The 17,192-nt window shown below is 44.8% G+C and overlaps 2 protein-coding genes across 4 annotated transcripts in view; one reads left to right on the forward strand and one right to left on the reverse strand.

The window, feature by feature from the left end:
- Positions 1 to 17,192, forward strand: part of higd1a (HIG1 hypoxia inducible domain family, member 1A) — an 82,648-nt gene that overhangs the window by 35,413 nt on the left and 30,043 nt on the right. The window contains exons 3-4 of one of the 3 annotated variants that reach the window (XR_011350269.1): positions 3,978 to 11,211; positions 16,742 to 16,851. The gene's annotated coding sequence lies outside the window, so the exon portion shown is untranslated. Of the gene's footprint in view, positions 1 to 3,977; positions 11,212 to 16,741; positions 16,903 to 17,192 lie in introns of those variants that run through there. The other 2 variants (XM_069914908.1, XM_069914909.1) reach the window with 2 other exon arrangements.
- On the reverse strand, positions 4,269 to 7,421 carry LOC138751924 (5-beta-cholestane-3-alpha,7-alpha-diol 12-alpha-hydroxylase-like). The gene has a single exon (XM_069914906.1). The coding sequence runs from the start codon at positions 7,348 to 7,350 to the stop codon at positions 5,830 to 5,832; it is 1,521 nt and encodes a 506-aa protein (XP_069771007.1). The 5' UTR covers positions 7,351 to 7,421; the 3' UTR covers positions 4,269 to 5,829.

Genomic DNA, 17,192 nt, shown 5'->3' on the forward strand with positions numbered 1-17,192 from the left:
GCTGGTGGCTTTTGTTCACATTGCTTGGAGGCTTGCTTGATCTTCCTCAGAAGACTCTTGCTGTCTGCTCATGGAATGCCTGGTGGCATCAGCACTGAGGTGGGCTTGGCAATGTTCCAGGATGGCCATTCCGAAGGAGGACCTGGTCATAGATTACCACACACACACACACACACACACACACACACACACACACACACACACACACACACACACACACACACACACACAATATAGTATATGTTTGTATTTGTAGTTTTTGCAATACCATTTAATTTAAACAGTATTGCAAAAGCAACAAATGCAAGCACACTGCATATTATTATTGGTAGTCCTTCAGTTCGAAGAAGACTTATCTGTAAGTATGAAAGGGACTTTGCAGTCCCAGTCTGGAAGCGCAAAGCCTAGCACAATGGGAGAACTGGAAGTCTCTTGTTGTAATAACTTTGGCTGCTGCTCTGTGATGCCGTTCACAGCTTTCCACCCATTTTTGGCAATGCCTGTCTTTGAAACTGGTGAAGGCTTCATTGAACAGGCTCGCCAATGGGATGCGTCAGCAGCTGTAGCTTCTAGTTCTCTCGGCTGGATGTCACAGTAATGAGGAGTTCCTTCACTGAGCCTTTATAGCGCTAGCGTGGAGACCTTGAGGTCTCCTTCTAGTCTTCAGTTCACTATAGAGCAGTTGGCGAGGCATACGGTGGTCGTCCATTCTGATGACGTGTCCCACCCACCACAGCTGAGCTCTGATGATCAGGGACTCAATGCTGGTGGACTTCATGTGACCCAAGACCACCAGGTTGGAGACACAGTCTTGTCAACTGATGCCAAGGATGGAATGAATGGCGCACATGTGGAATTTCTCCAGTTATTTGATGTGACGTCAGTAGAGAGTCCAGGTCTCACATCCATATAGGAGAGAAGGGATGACCGCAGCTCTGTAGACTTTCAGCTTTGTGGAGATGCAGATGTTGTGTTAGTTGAGGACTCTGGTACACAGCCTCCACAGAGCCTGGCTGCCCTTGCAGATCCTGAAGTCAATTTCTTTGTCCAAAGACTCATCACTCGAGATGAGTCACTATCTCCGTTCACCAAGAGCGCACAGTATAGAGTGAATAAAATCTCTCACAACTGGAGGGAGAACAAACGTTTTTATTAGCTTATAACTATGGGTTATAAGCAGTCTTCAGAAGGGTTCTGGGTTCAGGCAGGAAACCAGGGTTATATGTGAGCAAATGGGGGTGGAGCCAGGAGGCACAACACACGACCAGTGAATCCCTGTTCACTGCATTCACCCCTTCCTACAGAAGTTAGGGTCTTTGAATGAAGACAGAGAACATGGATTCAGAAAAAGGTCAAAAAATATACAGTTATTTACAAATTAACAGATTTAAGCAGTCCAGGGGTCTGGAGATCCTGGTGGAGCACCTTAGTACCAGGGGACTTGGACTCCTTGGATCTACTGGTCCCCTTGTTAGGGAGGAGAGGCGGGCTGCTTCTCTGGCTCAAAGGTGGAGAGGGATGCACTTTTCTCCTGAACCGGATCCCCCGAGGTCCTGATTGGGAGTGGCGAGAATGAGCTCCATGGCTCACAGGGCACCTAAGGCAACGGACGGTCTGTTCCGGTGGGTGCTAGGTCCCTGATGGAGGTGGTGTCCTTCCTGCCATCGGGTACTTGAGACAGGTGTACATGGGATTGGCGTGGAGGAGTTTCACCCTTTCCACCAGGGGGTCGGACTGCTTCTCCTCACGTGATTCCTGAGAAGGACCAGACCAGGAGTGGTGAGCCAAATTGGGAGTGTAGTTCCCGACGCCAACCTTCTTTCAAAATTGAATAGGAGCTTGTGAGCTTGGTCGCGGTACATAGTAGCAACCGGATGGAATGGAGCACCATAGGGAGGCCTTGTTGCCAGCATGAGTCTGGAAGGCCTTTTGTCTTCAGGGCCATTTGACAGACTTCCTAACCGTGGCGTTCTCCTTTTCAACACCCATTCCCCCAGGGGTTGTAGCTAGTAGTCCTGCTGGATGTGATCCCACTTGCCAGCAGGTACTGACATAGCTCGTCACTCATAAAGGATGAGCCCCTGTCGCTATGAATATTGCCAGGATACCTGAACAGAACAAAAATGGAACCTTGGGCTTTTATGACTGACGAAGTGGACATGTCTGGACATGGAATGGTGAATGGGAAGCGGGACGACTCATCAATGATAGAGAGGAAAAAGCTGTTCCCGTCCTCCCTTCTCTCTCTCCCCACACCCCGACCTTCTCCCCATAATATTTGATACCCTGATGATTCAGACACCTATCAATCCTTGCCTTAACTACACCCAACGACCTGGTCTCCACCACCGCCTGTCATGGTGGTAAAGGCTCTGGAAAGATTTTTCAGTTTTTGGATTACCTAAAGACTTCTAGAGTGATCAAGGATCTAACTTTATGTCTGGGTTGTTTCAGCAGTTAATTTATGAGTTGGGAATAAAACAGATCACTTCATTTGTGTACCATCTTGAAACTCAGGGAGCTTTGGAAAGATTTCAATCTACTCTTAAAAATGATGAGGATTTATTGTCTGGAGGAGAATGGAAACTATTGCGGAAAAGGTATTCATTTATTGTTATTTGCAGCAAGGGAGCCTGTGCAGGATTCATTAGGTTTCAGCCCTTTTGAAATTGTGTTTGGACATCAGGTTAGTGTACCTTTAATGTTGAAAAAAAGAAGTGGGTTAATGAGGATGTGCAGTTGGACTTGCTGGATTATGTTTCTAAATTTAAAGATAGGTTACAAAAACTGTGAACTTTGGCTCAAGAGAATTTAGAAATGGCTCAGGGTAAAATGAAGCATTTATTTGACGGGAAAGCTCAAGTGAAGAATTTTAAGACAGGAAGTAAAGTTTTGATTTTGTTTCCAACACATGAAATTCCTTTGAGAGCTAGATTTTCTGGACTGTACATAATTAAATCAAAACTGAATGATGTTAACTATGTTGTTAACACTCCAGATCGAAGGAATAAAATTCAGGTTTGTCACATAAATATGTTGAAACCTTATTATGAGGATAAGGGTAGTGGAGAACGATCTGTATCAGAGTTAATTGTTGACAGGGTTGAGGAAGTTATGGATCATAAGATTATGGAAACAGAATCTTGTGAGGATAACCTTAGAAACCATGGTTCCTGTGTGCCTGTTGAACTCAGATTGGAGTTCTCCTTATATTCTAGTACTGAAACCAGATGGAACTGTTAGGTTCTGTACAGATTACAGGAAGGTTAATTGAGTAACTAAAACAGATGCTTATCCTATTCCAAGAATAGATGAGTGTATTGATAAAATTGGGTAAGCTAAATTTCTTACTAAGTTAGATTTGTTGAAGGGTTACTGGTGTGTGCCTTTAACTGAAAGAGGAAAGAATATTTCAGCTTTTGTTAATCCATCTGGTTTATATGAGTATAATGTGTTACCTTTTGGCATGAAAAATGCCCTGCAACATTCGAAAGGATGATTAATTCAGCAATTCCAAGGGTAAACACATACAGATGCTTATATTGATGACTTGGTCACAAAAAGTGACACATGGGAAGAACATTAAGGGAATTGGACAAATTGTTTGCAAGATTATCCAGAGCTAACAACTGTTAATTTAACAAAAAGTCTATTTGCAAATGCCATTGTAACATACTTGGATCATGTAGTTGGTCATGGCAAAGTTGCACTTATTCAAGCTAAGATTAATGCAGTTTCTGAGTTTTCTATTCCTAATGGCAAGAAAGCAGGGAGAAGGTTTTAGGAATGGCAGGATATTATAGGAAATGTTGCAGAAATTTTACTGAGGTTGTTCTTCCTTTAACCAATCTTCTGAAGAAAGGGGAGAAATTTGTGTGGACTAAAGTTTGTCAGGCAACTTTAGAAAATTTAAAGGAAATGCTATGCTATTGCTCTGTGTTTAAAATCTCCTGATTTTGACAAACCATTTTCTTTAGCAGTGGATGCCAGTGAAGGAGCTGCAGGTGTAGTTTTATTGCAAAAACATAATGAGATTGACCATCCAGTGGCCTACTTTTCAAAAAACTTCAGTTCATCAAAGGAACTATTCCACTATTGAGAAAGAACTATTGTTTGCAGAATTTTGATGTATATCTCGGTACCTCTCATGAACCAGTTGTGATATTTACTGACCACAATCCTCTGGTGTTTTTGAATAAAATGAAGAATAAAAAGAGAAGATTGTTAAACTCGAGTTTAATATTACAAGAATATAATTTGCAAATTAATCATATCAGAGGTACAAATAATGTGATAGCAGATTGTTTGTCAAGATGTTAAAATCAATCATGTTTAGAAATACTCTCAACATTGGGTTACTTTACTATAACATATTATATATTGTGTATTGTTAACTCTTTAGTGATTTTAAAAACAGTTGAGTTATAACTGAATTTTAACTCAAGAGATAAAATTCCTTTGAAGGGGGAAAGTGTGACAGAGTATATAGAAATGTTTTTGGGAGATAAAATGGGAAAGGTTTATTACAGTAGGTCACATACAAACACTTTAAAACAGATCTTATTTAAAATAATGGAGCTCTGCCCCATGCTAGACATATTAGGGCTTCGGAGCTTTTGCAAGAGCTTTGAAGAGTGCTCAAGAGACTTCACTAATGGATTGTAGTTTACAAAAGGCAACAGATGAAAGATCTTGTTGGAGGTGCAGATTGTCTGGGAGAGAACTTGTTCTAAGAGGAACAAGTTTGGCTTGTGGTTTGGCAAGCAGAGAGAGAGAAACAGACTTTCTCAGAGAGAGAGAGAGAGAGAGAGAGAGAGAGAGACACACACACAGGGATCACTTGTACTGTGTTACAGCCAGCAGAAGCAGTGGGGACTGAAACAGGACAAGCTGGCAAGCTTATGGAAAGCCCATGTGGAAGATGGCCTAGTCAAAGCCCTTGTGGTTCATGCAAGAGGAGAGGACTGGCTGTCTAATGTTTAACTTGGAATAAGTGAAGCAAAAAGGAACTCTGTGGTGATCTGAAAGAAAGTGGTTATCATCTGGAGAACCTGATGGGGCAAGTTTTGTTGGCCAGACACTGGAGTGGCCGATGGAAGTACATCAGTTGTGGATATCCTGGAATAACAAATCTCTCTCTGAAAATTGACAAGAACCTTCCTGAGTGGTAACCATTTACCTTTCAAGCCTGGTGAAATTCATAAATGTTAATTTCTGGGCACAGTATAGAAATTGCCTGCAACCAGTGAACTTGGAGGAAGGAGAAGTGAGATTGGTCTTAGAACCAAATAACTTTTCTGAACTTACACACATTACATACTGAACTTACACACACTACATACACGTGCACTTAGAATTAGAAAGGTTAAGCAAGTTAATAGTGATAAGTTAAAGTTTGATTCTGTTTTCATGTTTAAAGACAATAAAAAGCAACTTTTGTTTAAGTAACCATTTGTCGGTGAATTTCTGTTGCTGCTGGGTTTTGGGGTCCTTTGGGCTTGTAAAAGTGTGTGTGTGTATGTCTGTGTCTGTCTGTGTGACTTTGTGAATATCTGTATGTCTGGGTCTGGATGTGTGTGTGTGTCTAAATATCTGTGTCTGTCTGTGTGACTTTGTGAATATCTGTATGTCTGGGTCTGGATGTGTGTATGGGTGTCTGTGAATATCTGTCTGTGTGACTTTGTGAATATCTGTATGTCTGGCTCTGGATGTGTGTATGGGTGTGTGTGTCTGTCTGTGTGCATCTCGATGTGTGTGTGTGTGTGTGTGTGGGTGGGTGCGTATGTCTTTGGGTGGCTGTGTTGTACATGTGTGTGTGTTCAGCAGGAATTACATCCTCAGGCGATATCTGAACTGGACGTCGTGAGAGGGTTGCATTGAACCTAATCCCCAGCGGGTGCTGTCAATCGGAGGGATCGGTTCCTGGGGGTTGAGAAGCTCGAAGTCGAAGTAGCAGAGCATGAGAAAGATGAACTGTTTCAGCTCGTTGGTGGCGAAGAAGCGGCCGGGACACATGCTGACACCGGCTCCCCACGGCATGTTGTAATACTTCAGCCTCTGGCCCCTCTTGTAGAAGTTGGTCTTCCTCGTCCCGTCCGCCGCGAGGAAGCGGTCGAACTGGAAGGAGTGGGGCTGCGGGTGCACCTCCGGGTCCATCTGCACGGACATGTGCGGCAAGAGACCCAGTCGGTCTCCCTTCCGCAGCCAGTAGCGCCGACCGTCAGCCATGGCAAACTCCATGTCATACATCACGGACCGGAATAGCAGGGGCGCGGCGTGGAGACGCAGCGTTTCCTCCACGACGCTGTCCAGCACTGGGGTCCTCTCCAGCATGTTCAGAGTCAGATTGACGGGCGGCCCGCCCGCTACCACTCGCTGGCCGCTCTGCGCCAGTAATTGGTCCACTTCGGCCCGTACTGCCCGTAAGGCTTGGGGGCAGTGGCAGAGGTGTATGAGAAGCCAGAAAGCCGAGGGGCCGGTGTTTCCTTGTGACGCCCACAGCAAGAGGAAGAAGTTGCGGCTCTGCATGTCCTCGGGCGTACCTTGGTCCACCATTTGGCGCTGGCGCTCCGCGATCCAGCCATTGACCTGCTCCCGGTTTCTCATCTTCTCCACCGAGAGCAGGTTCCAGAACAGCTTCTTGAGCCTCTCGGCTTCCAGCTTTTCTTTAGGAGGGAGAACACCGTAAGCCAATCTTGGGAACAGCTTGTCGTATTTCCTGAACTGTCCGAAGATTTTGTCCGAGTTTTCCAGGTCGAGTTGAGTGGCGCGTTCCTGCCCCTCCTTGGCCGGTTCGGTGCCGAACAGGGACAGGTATCCCGCCCTGAACACAATGTTGTAACTGTAATGGAACAGCCCGTCTTGCTTCCATTCCTTGTCGCCATCAGCTGCCTGGTGAAGCATCAGTTTCTGGAGCTGCATCGACATGGATTGGGTCAAGTCCACCAACCCATCACCCATTAGGTATTTATTACTCAGCATCGACAGCAACTTGCTGTCGTCTTCCTGGATTTCATATCCGAACACCCTTACAACCAACTCCGCCGCAAACTTATCGAAGTTGAGCGTGGTCCTGGACGACTTCACCACAGCTCCGAAGGACATCGGGTCCATCAGGAAGGTTACATATTTGCCTGCTAACTTGACCGTGAAGATATCCCCGTGCTTGTTCTGCATCTTCTCCAAGAACTGCGCCGTGTTCCTTTGGGAGGACAGGACGTGGCCGAACCACGGGAGGTAACCGGTGTCCAAAGGCGGCTCGTTCGGCCTCCGTCTCCTCAAATCGCCCAAGAAGTAAAGGAGGGTGATGAGGATTGTCAGGCTCAGTAAAACAGAGACCACACAATCCATGATCCTGAAGAAGATTCTTCTCGCAACCCAGTGCCCGAGAGTCTAACGTGGGGCTTTAATAACCTCTGTCCATCGCTTCCAGTTGTTATATACTGAGGAAACTGAGGACTATTTTATGCTGGAGCATGAAACACTTGAAAGAGCCACATCACACTTGAGTGGTGAACATGCTTAGTGAGACATTGTATCAATACATGACCAGTAACCACCCCAATATGAGTCAAGAATTGTGCTGTTAACTTACAAGCTTTCTTAGTGCTTACTAAGATCTCCGATGGTACAAGGAGGACACAACATGGTGGCTGCAGTGAGAGAGATAGAAACCCACACCATATAGAAAAAAAATCCCTATAAACCAAAATAAACACAAAGAGAAGGAAACAAAGAAAAAGCACCACTACCTGACTACAAGTGCTGGAGAAGAAAATAGCAGCAGCAGCAGCATTTCCATCCAGTCATGGACGGGGAAGCCGACGACATCATAGAAGCTTTTAAAAAGTTCAAGCAGAAGTGCAACCTGGCATTCAAAAGTTTCTTCAAGGGAGTCACAACAGAGGAAAAGGTTAGTTACATCCTTCTTTGGACTGGGGAGCGAGGACTAGACCTGTTTAATAGCAGGGAGCTGGCTGAAGAGGAAGAAAATAACCCAGAAAGGATATTTGAAAAATTTTCTTCTCACCTGGAACTGAAATCCAACCAGAGAATAAAGCGATACGAGTTCCAGGGATTAAAACAAGAGCCTGATGAGTCAGTAGATAATTTCCTCACCAGGCTAAAGAACATGGCAGCAAAATGCAAGTTCAAAGAAATCGAGGAGAGAATAGTCGACCAACTAATCTGGGGATTAGCTCATCCTGAAGGACAGCAAGCTCTCATAGGAAAAGAGAGCTCGAAACTAGCAGATGCTGTAGATGCAACTAGGGTCTTCGAGGCCACTAAGAGGCAAATGCAATCCCTCTCCGTGCAGGCCAACATTCAGCACAGAGATAAAAGGGTCGATGCCAATAAAGCGCACGCAGAGAAAGTCGCAGACATTGGAGAACTGCAGGTGGTGCGGCAGAATACACCCCTTCGATGACCGCAAGAGATGCCCCGCGTATGATTCAAAGTGCAGGACCTGTGGGAAGGTCAATCATTGGGAAAAGATGTGTAGGTCTGACACGAAAAGAGAGAGAAACCAAGAATACAGAAGGAAAGTACACCATGTCAAGGGAAGTGACAGCAGTGACTCCGACTTACTGACGTTCGGCATCAAAACAATACTCCTCCAAGAGACATCCAAGAAAGGGAAGGGAGAAAAAAAAATGAATTGGAACCCACAATCCAAGTAAAAAGAAAGATCAGAAACAAACCAACAATATTCAACTTGAAAATAAAGTTGGATACTGGATCACAAAGCAACATCCTCCTGCTTAGACTGTACCGCCAGATGTTCCCTGAGTACATAAAGAATGGGTACCCGGAGGAAGGCACACTAGAAGCCGTAAATGTCACACTCACAGCCTATGGTAGACCCGTGATTAAACAACTAGGAAAAGTTCAAATAAAAGATAAACATAAAGGAAGAGCATCATTCGCACATTCTTTGTGGTTGACGTCGACAGACCAGCAATCCTAGGTCTGAATAATTGTCAACAATTACAGCTAATCTCTGTAAACAACAAGATCAGGGAGAAGAAAATGTCCAAGAGGATCAATAGCGACATCCCACTTGAGCAACGACCTCCGATCACAAATAAGGCCAAGCTCATGGACATGTACCCTGAATGCTTTGATGACACAGTTGGGTGCTTTGGGAACTTTGAATACCACATTACTATAGACCCAAAATACAAACCAGTCACCCATGCTCCACGGAAGGTGCCAACAGAGCTGAAACAAAGGCTAAAGCAGGAGCTGGAAGAAATGGAAGAAAAACGAGTAACAGCAAAAATAGTGGAGCCAACTGGCTGGGTAAATTCTACAGTAATAAAAAATAACAATGGCTGCCTAAGAATATGTCTGGACCCCAAAGACTTAAACCAAGCAATCAAAAGGGGGCACTATCCAATACCAATGCTGGAAGCCATCACTTCTGAACTAGTGGGATCCAAAATCTTCAGTCAGTTAGATGCCAAGAATGGGTATTGGAATGTGAAGCTGGATGAAGAATCGACACTGTTCCCAACATTCAACACTCCATTCGGTCGGTTCAAGTTCCAGCAAAAGATAAGATGAGACCTACAGGGGATGCAAGGGCGCTGTCGGCATTGCAGATGACATCCAGATTTTTGGCAGAGATGGGAAGACCCATGATGTCCACCTGCATGAGGCCATGGAGAGAAGAAGAGGGGTTGGCATCAAACTCAATGCAGACAAATGCATCATCAAGGTGGAGGAGTGCCAGTTCTTTGGAATGGTGGACACACCTGAAGGGGTCAGGCCAAGCCCAGAGATGATAACACCCATTGCTGAAATGGAACATCCAAAGGACATAAAGGAACTAAAAAACTTCCTCAGCCTGGTCCAATATATGAGTTCCTTCACCCCACACATGTCAGACCACACAGAGAGTTGCTGAAAGAGGATGTGGAGTTTCAGTGGTCACCATCGCATCAGCGAGATTTTGACAAGCTTAAGGAAGTGGTCTGCAGAGAAGTAGAACTGAGCTGCTATGACAGAAAAAAAACTATCACATTACAAGTAGACGCTTCCATCAGAGGCCTCAGGGAAGCATTGGTGCAGGAAGGAAAACCGATATCCTTTGCCTCAAAAGCCCTGACAACAGCAGAGACCCAACATGCCAATATTGAAAGGGAGCTGTTGGCAGTCGTATATGAATACGAAAAATTCTACAAATTCCTAGACAGTTTGTGGTAGAGAGTGATCATCACCTCTGGAACACATCCTGAAAACCTAAACAAGGCACCAGCCACACTACAGAGGCTATTCCTCTGGCTGCAATGTTACGACTTTACCTTTAAGTATAGGTTAGGGAAGGAAATGGTGCTTCCCAATGCTTTTTTCTCATCTTTCCCCAAATGAAAAATACAAAATGAGAGACATGCAGATTAAGATACATCACCTCGTCAGAGTAACCAGAAACTAAACCTGATTAAAGGAGAAATCGCGAAGGATGAAGTGCTGCAGCTGTTCTCCCATCAGGTGATACAGGGATGGCCAGAAAGGATAAAAGAGGTACAGCCTACAATACGTCAGTATTGGTCTATAAGGGACGACAAATCCCTGGAGAACAGTGTACTGCTGGTAGGGTCTCGGCTGATAATACCAGAGACAATAATAAAAGAAATTCTCCAGAAAATACACCGAGTCCACATGGGAATGGAGAAATGCAAACTTAGAGCAAAGTCAGCAGTTTACTGGATAGGCACATATAAGGACATCGAAAACATGGTGGCTACATGTCTGGCATGCCAGAAATACACAACAAAAGAAAGAGATGATTCCCACGGAAATTCCGCCAGGCCATGGCACACAGTGGGAGCAGTCCTGTTCACAGAAAACCAAGAATGGTTTCTGATTGTGCCCTGCTGCTCCAAATTCCCCTTCACCAGGAAAGTGAAGGTCCTGAAAGCTCCAACCATCACTGCTGCAGTACGTGTGCTCTTCACAGAACAGGGGATACCTGAACAAGTGATATGTGACAATGGGACCCAATTCACATCACGTGAATTCAGAGAAATAGCTGCAGAATATGGGTTCACTATCACTACATCATCACCACAGTACCCCAAGGGCCATAGATTCATGGAGAGGCATTTACAGACAATTAAAGGTACTCTCACTGTGAGAGCCGCATCACACTTGAGTGGTGAGCATGCTCAGTGCGACATCGTATCACTACATGACCAGTAACCTAATGTGAGTAAAGAATTGTACTATCAAACTTACAAGCTTTCTTAGTTTTTATTAAGACTTCCAATGGTACAACTAGGATACAACACCGGTCAATCGCCTTCCGGTTAATTCGGTCACACGACTCTAGTCCAGCGTTAGATCTGTATGTAAGGACTTTGCAAGCTCTCCCTTTGTAAATAAATTAACAAATAGCCAAAATCATGTAATAGGCCGCACATTTGAAAGGGTCGGAGTAGAATGAGCGTGGTGTATTTGGGCTGACAGAGTCCCACACACCAGCCAACTGCTTTGTCGTCCTTCTTGCTCCAAAAACTCAAGGAGATCCACAATACATTCCCCTGACGTTAACGTGTCACCATTCACACAAATCAAGCCTGCCCTCTGCTGGACATCATGTTCTCATTCTTTCCATCTATAGATCCCTGTGGGCCAGTAGCTATGTTATTCTAATAGAAGTAAAGGATAAGAAAGCATTACATCTCCGAGTCTTAATTGTTTCAGTGCATACACAACAGTGGTGACGAAGAACTAAACGAACCCTACATATACTGCATGCACCTTGAAAAAGAAAGCAACTACCTAACAACCCCAAAAAATTTCTGCCAAAAGATCAGGGTGAAAGAGCGCCAAGATGGCGGAGGGAAAGTTCGGGGAATTCAATGAGGGAGAAGAAAGTTGAGATAACTACGTAGAACGGTTTAACCACTACTGCGTAGCCCACAATATTGTGCAAGGTCCAGTAAGCCGCAAAAGTGTCCTCTTCCTCTGTATTAATGGGAAGCAAAACATTCGACCTCCTTAAGACCTTGCTGTCCCCGGAGGATCCAGGGATGAAGATATTCAGCAAATTATGAACAGCTTTAAGGAACAATTTAAGCCTCATAGGAACATAGGAAGTAGGAACAGGAGTCGGCCAAAAATGGCCCATCAAGCCTGCTCCACCATTCAATACGATCATGGCTGATCTAATTTATGACCTAACTCCACCTACCTGCCTTCTCCCCATATCCCCTAATTCCTCTACCATGTAGAAATTTATCTAACCGAATTTTAAATATATTTAATGAGGCAGCCTCAACCACTTCCCTGGTTAGAGAATTCCAAACATTCACTACTCTCTGGGAAAAACTATTTTTCCTCATCTCTGTCCTAAATCTACTCCCCTGAATCTTGAGACTGTGTCCTCTTGTTTTAGTTTCCCCGGCCAGCCCAAAAAACCTTTCTACATCTATCCTATCCATACCCTTCATAATCCTCTATGTTTCTATAAGATCTCCTCTCATTCTTCTGAATTCGAGCGAATACAATCCTAGACAATTTAATCTTTCATCATAAGTCAACCCCTTCATCCCAGGGATCAACCTAGTAAACCTCCTCTGGACCGTCTCCAAAGCCAGTATATCCTTCCTCAAATATGGAGACCAGAACTGGACACAGTACTCCAGGTGCGCTCTCACCAGTGCCTTATACAGTTGCAACATGACCTCCCTACTCCTGAATTCAATTCCTCTAGCGATGAAGGCCAACATTCCATTTGCCTTCTTAATAACCTGCTGCACCTGCAACCTAACTTTTTGCGATTCATGCACAAGCCCTCCCAAGTCCCTCTGCACAACAGCATGCTGTAGTTTTTCACCCTTTAAATAATATTCAGCTCTTTTATTTTTCTTGCCAAAGTGGATAACCTCACACTTACTTACATTGTACTCCATCTGCCAGACCTTTGCCCACTCATCCAGCTTAACTCTATCCCTCTGCAGACTCTCCACATCCTCATTACAATTTGCTCTTCCACTCAATTTGGTGTCATCCGCAAACTTGGCTCCACCACATTTTGTCCCCTCCTCCAAGTCATCAATGTAATGATGAACAGTTGTGGGCCTAACACTGACCTCTGCGGCACCCCACTTACCACTTTCTGCCAACCTGAAAAATTCCCATTTATCCCGACTCTCTGCTTCCTGTCAGACAACCAATTTTCAATCCAGGCCAATAGACTTCACCGGACTCCACTTTCCTGTAACTTACTGAGAAGTGTCTTGTGCGGCACCTTATAAAACACTTTCTGGAAATCCAAATATATAACATCAACCTGTTCCCCTCTATCCACCGCACCCATTATATCCTCAAAGAATCCTAACAAGTTTGTCAAACAGATCTTCCCTTTCTAAAACCATGCTGCGTCTGCCTGATTGAACCCTTACGTTCCAAAAGTTTCACTATTTCATCTTTAATGACGGGTTCAAGCATTTTTCCAACTACAGACGTCAAGCTAATAGGCCGATAATTTCCAGTCTTCTGCCTACATCCCTTCTTAAAAAGTGGCGTGACATTTGCTGTCTTCCAGTCTGCCGGGACCTGCCCAGAATCCAAGGAATTTTGGTATATGACCACCAATGCATCAACTATAACTTCTGCCATTTCCTTCAGAACCCTTGGATGCATATCATCAGGACCAGGTGCTTTGTCTGGCTTTAGTCCCATTAGTTTCTCCATCACTACTTCCTTTGTAACAACTATTTTATCAAGGCCCTCCCCAACATTCGCATCCTTAACTCCGCACTTGGGCATGCTGGACGTGGCTTCCACCGTGAAGACTGACACAAAATATTTGTTTAATGCCTTGGCCATTTCCTCATTTTTTGCTACCAGTTTTCCTTTCTCATCCTCCAAGGGTTAACTCTGGCCACCCTCTTCCGTTTTATATATTTATAAAATTTTTTTGCTTTCTGTTTTTATATTTTGTGCCAATTTACTTTCATAATCCTTTTTCCCATTTCTTATTACCCGCTTTGTAACCCCTTGTTGTCTCTTAAAGTTTTCCCAATATTCCAGTTTCCCACTGCTCTTTGCAGCTTTGTACACCTGCGCCTTCAATTTTATACTCTTCTTTATTTCCTTTGTTAACCACGGTTGATTTTTCCCTCCCTTGCTGCCCTTTTTCCTGACCGCAATATATTTTTGTTGAGCATTCCAAAATATTGCTTTGAAAATCTTCCACTGTTCCTCAACTGTTTCATCAATTAGCCTGTGCTCCCAGTCCACTCTGCCCAATTCCTCCCTCATCCTATGGTAATCACCCCTGTTTAAGCATAATATATTAGTTTTAGATCTAACTATTTCCCCTTCCATCTGAATGAGAAATTCAATCATACTATGATCGCAATTTCCCAGATGGTCTCTGACTATTACATCATTTACTCCACCTATCTCATTGCACAACACGAGATCCAGGAGAGCATTTTCTCTTGTGGGTTCCTTAACAAGCTGCTCAAGAAAGCTATCGCGGATGCATTCTATGAAGTCTCTTCCAGACTCCCACGACCAACTTGATTTTCCCAATCTATGTGGAAGTTAAAGTCCCTCATGACTACTGCCGTATCATTATTACATGCCTCAAACCATCAGTTATGGCAGAAAGGCAACGATTCTATGAAAGGAGGCAAGAATCAGGAGAAATAATAAGTAAATACCTGACATCGTTGCTCAAACTGGCATTTCGAGCAGTTCCTAAATCGGGCATTGTGAAACAGATTTGTGATGGGGCTGGAAGATCACCAAGCAAGGCAAGAATTATTAGAAATAAATCAAGTCATTACGTTACAGATTGCATACAGAATTATCTGGAGCACTGAAATGGCAGATAAAAACTTGGATGTGGGTCAACCAGACCTACTAGTCGGGACGTCTTCCCACCAACACTGCTTCTGTTGTGGGAAATACAACCACTGACCAGAAAACTTTCTTCAAAAATTCTAAATGCAACCATTGCAAAACAGAACATATCAAAGCTGGTTTTAATGGATCTCTATCTTTTTTAGGAATAACTGTAATTATTGCCACGGAAAAAATTTCTGGAAGATCATGCAGTTTAAAAGCTTGTTCTACTTCTTCTTCTTTGGCTTGGCTTCGCGGACGAAGATTTATGGAGGGGGTAAATGTCCACGTCAGCTGCAGGCTCGTTTGTGGCTGACAAGTCCGATGCGGGACAGGCAGACACGGTTGCAGCGGTTGCAGGGGAAAATTGGTTGGTTGGGGTTGGGTGTTGGGTTTTTCCTCCTTTGCCTTTTGTCAGTGAGGTGGGCTCTGCGGTCTTCTTCAAAGGAGGTTGCTGCCTGCCAAACTGTGAGGCGCCAAGATGCACGGTTTGAGGCGATATCAGCCCACTGGTGGTGGTCAATGTGGCAGGCACCAAGAGATTTCTTTAGGCAGTCCTTGTACCTTTTCTTTGGTGCACCTCTGTCACGGTGGCCAGTGGAGAGCTCGCCATATAACACGATCTTGGGAAGGCGATGGTCCTCCATTCTGGAGACGTGACCCATCCAGCGCAGCTGGATCTTCAGCAGCGTGGACTCGATGCTGTCGACCTCTGCCATCTTGAGTACTTCGATGTTAGGGATGAAAGCGCTCCAATGAATGTTGAGGATGGAGCGGAGACAATGCTGGTGGAAGCGTTCTAGGAGCCGTAGGTGATGCCGGTAGAGGACCCATGATTCGGAGCCGAACAGGAGTGTGGGTATGACAACGGCTCGGTATACGCTTATCTTTGTGAGGTTTTTCAGTTGGTTGTTTTTCCAGACTCTTTTGTGTAGTCTTCCAAAGGCGCTATTTGCCTTGGCGAGTCTGTTGTCTCTCTCGTTGTCGATCCTTGCATCCGATTAAATGGTGCAGCCGAGATAGGTAAACTGGTTGACCGTTTTGAGTTTTGTGTACCTGATGGAGATGTGGGGGGGCTGGTAGTCATGGTGGGGACCTGGCTGATGGAGGACCTCAGTTTTCTTCAGGCTGACTTCCAGGCCAAACATAGTGGCAGTTGCCCATTCAGAGCCAGCTCTTCAGCGCTTGACGTCCTGTTTTGCGGAAACTGCCAAAATGTTTGATTTTACTTACTACCTTCATAAATAAATGAATCAATAAGTCTTTAAATTCTGTATAGAATTCAACTTGGAACCTGTCTTCTCCTGGATATTTATTATTTTGTTAACAATTAAGTGCATCATAAACCTCTTGTTGAGTAAAAATCATCTTTACCTAGTTTTGCATATTCTGGAATGACCAAACCCTGAAAGTTTTTTATTGCTATTGTTAGGGCAAATATTGGATAATGAAGCCATGTAGTTCCCAGAAATGACTTTTATTCAAAAATAAAAGCTTCCAGGCATCCTGTGGTGAAACAGGAGCTGGGTGGCTTCCTCTCTTCCGCAATTGCGGAGTTTCCCCTGCATGAACTCCATGACTCAGAGCCTCCCCCTCCAAACAGGGAGACGCCCCTTCCATCCACAGCTGTTGATTGGGTTCCTCACACATCAATCAGGCTTACTTTCCATGACGTCAGCGGTTGGTCTTCGATGCTTTTCAATGACGCAATATCGTAACCATAGAAACCAAGGGCCTTTTATGTTAGTATGATTAGTGGAGATATATCAAACCAATAGTTATTTTAGAATATTGCAAAATATTTTAGTTAATAGAACATGTGTTTTTGGTTTAGTATGAATAACGGAAATGATTCCAAAGTTTTGCTTTTGTGGAGGTGGAGCGCATCATTTCCACCCTTGAGTGACGTCACTTCCTGTGTCAGCCGGGTTTGAGTCACCGGGGAGACGAGTCCTATCAGCTCTTCTGTGGAACGGTGAACGGCAGGTGAGGGTCCGCTTCGCAACCCCGATGGTCCAGGCGGGTTCTTCTGCCCAGGTTCTGTGGTGTCCTCTCAGTTAGTGATTCCGGCCGAAAGGCCACCTCCGGCTCTGGGGAAACGGGGCAGAGAAGCTCCGGCTGTGGAGAAGGAGAGGAGAGAGGGAGGGTCCGGGTGTGGAGAGGGAGAGGAGAGAGGGAGGGTCCGGCTGTGAAGGGGGAGAGGAGAGAGGGAGGGTCCGGCTGTGGAGGGGGAGAGGAGAGAGGGAGGGTCCGGGTGTGAAGAGGGAGAGGAGAGAGGGAGGCTCCGGCTGTGAAGGGGGAGAGGAGAGAGGGAGGCTCCGGCTGTG

Source organism: Narcine bancroftii, chromosome 1 (genome assembly GCF_036971445.1).
Source record: "Narcine bancroftii isolate sNarBan1 chromosome 1, sNarBan1.hap1, whole genome shotgun sequence".
In the NCBI taxonomy this organism is placed as follows: domain Eukaryota; kingdom Metazoa; phylum Chordata; class Chondrichthyes; order Torpediniformes; family Narcinidae; genus Narcine; species Narcine bancroftii.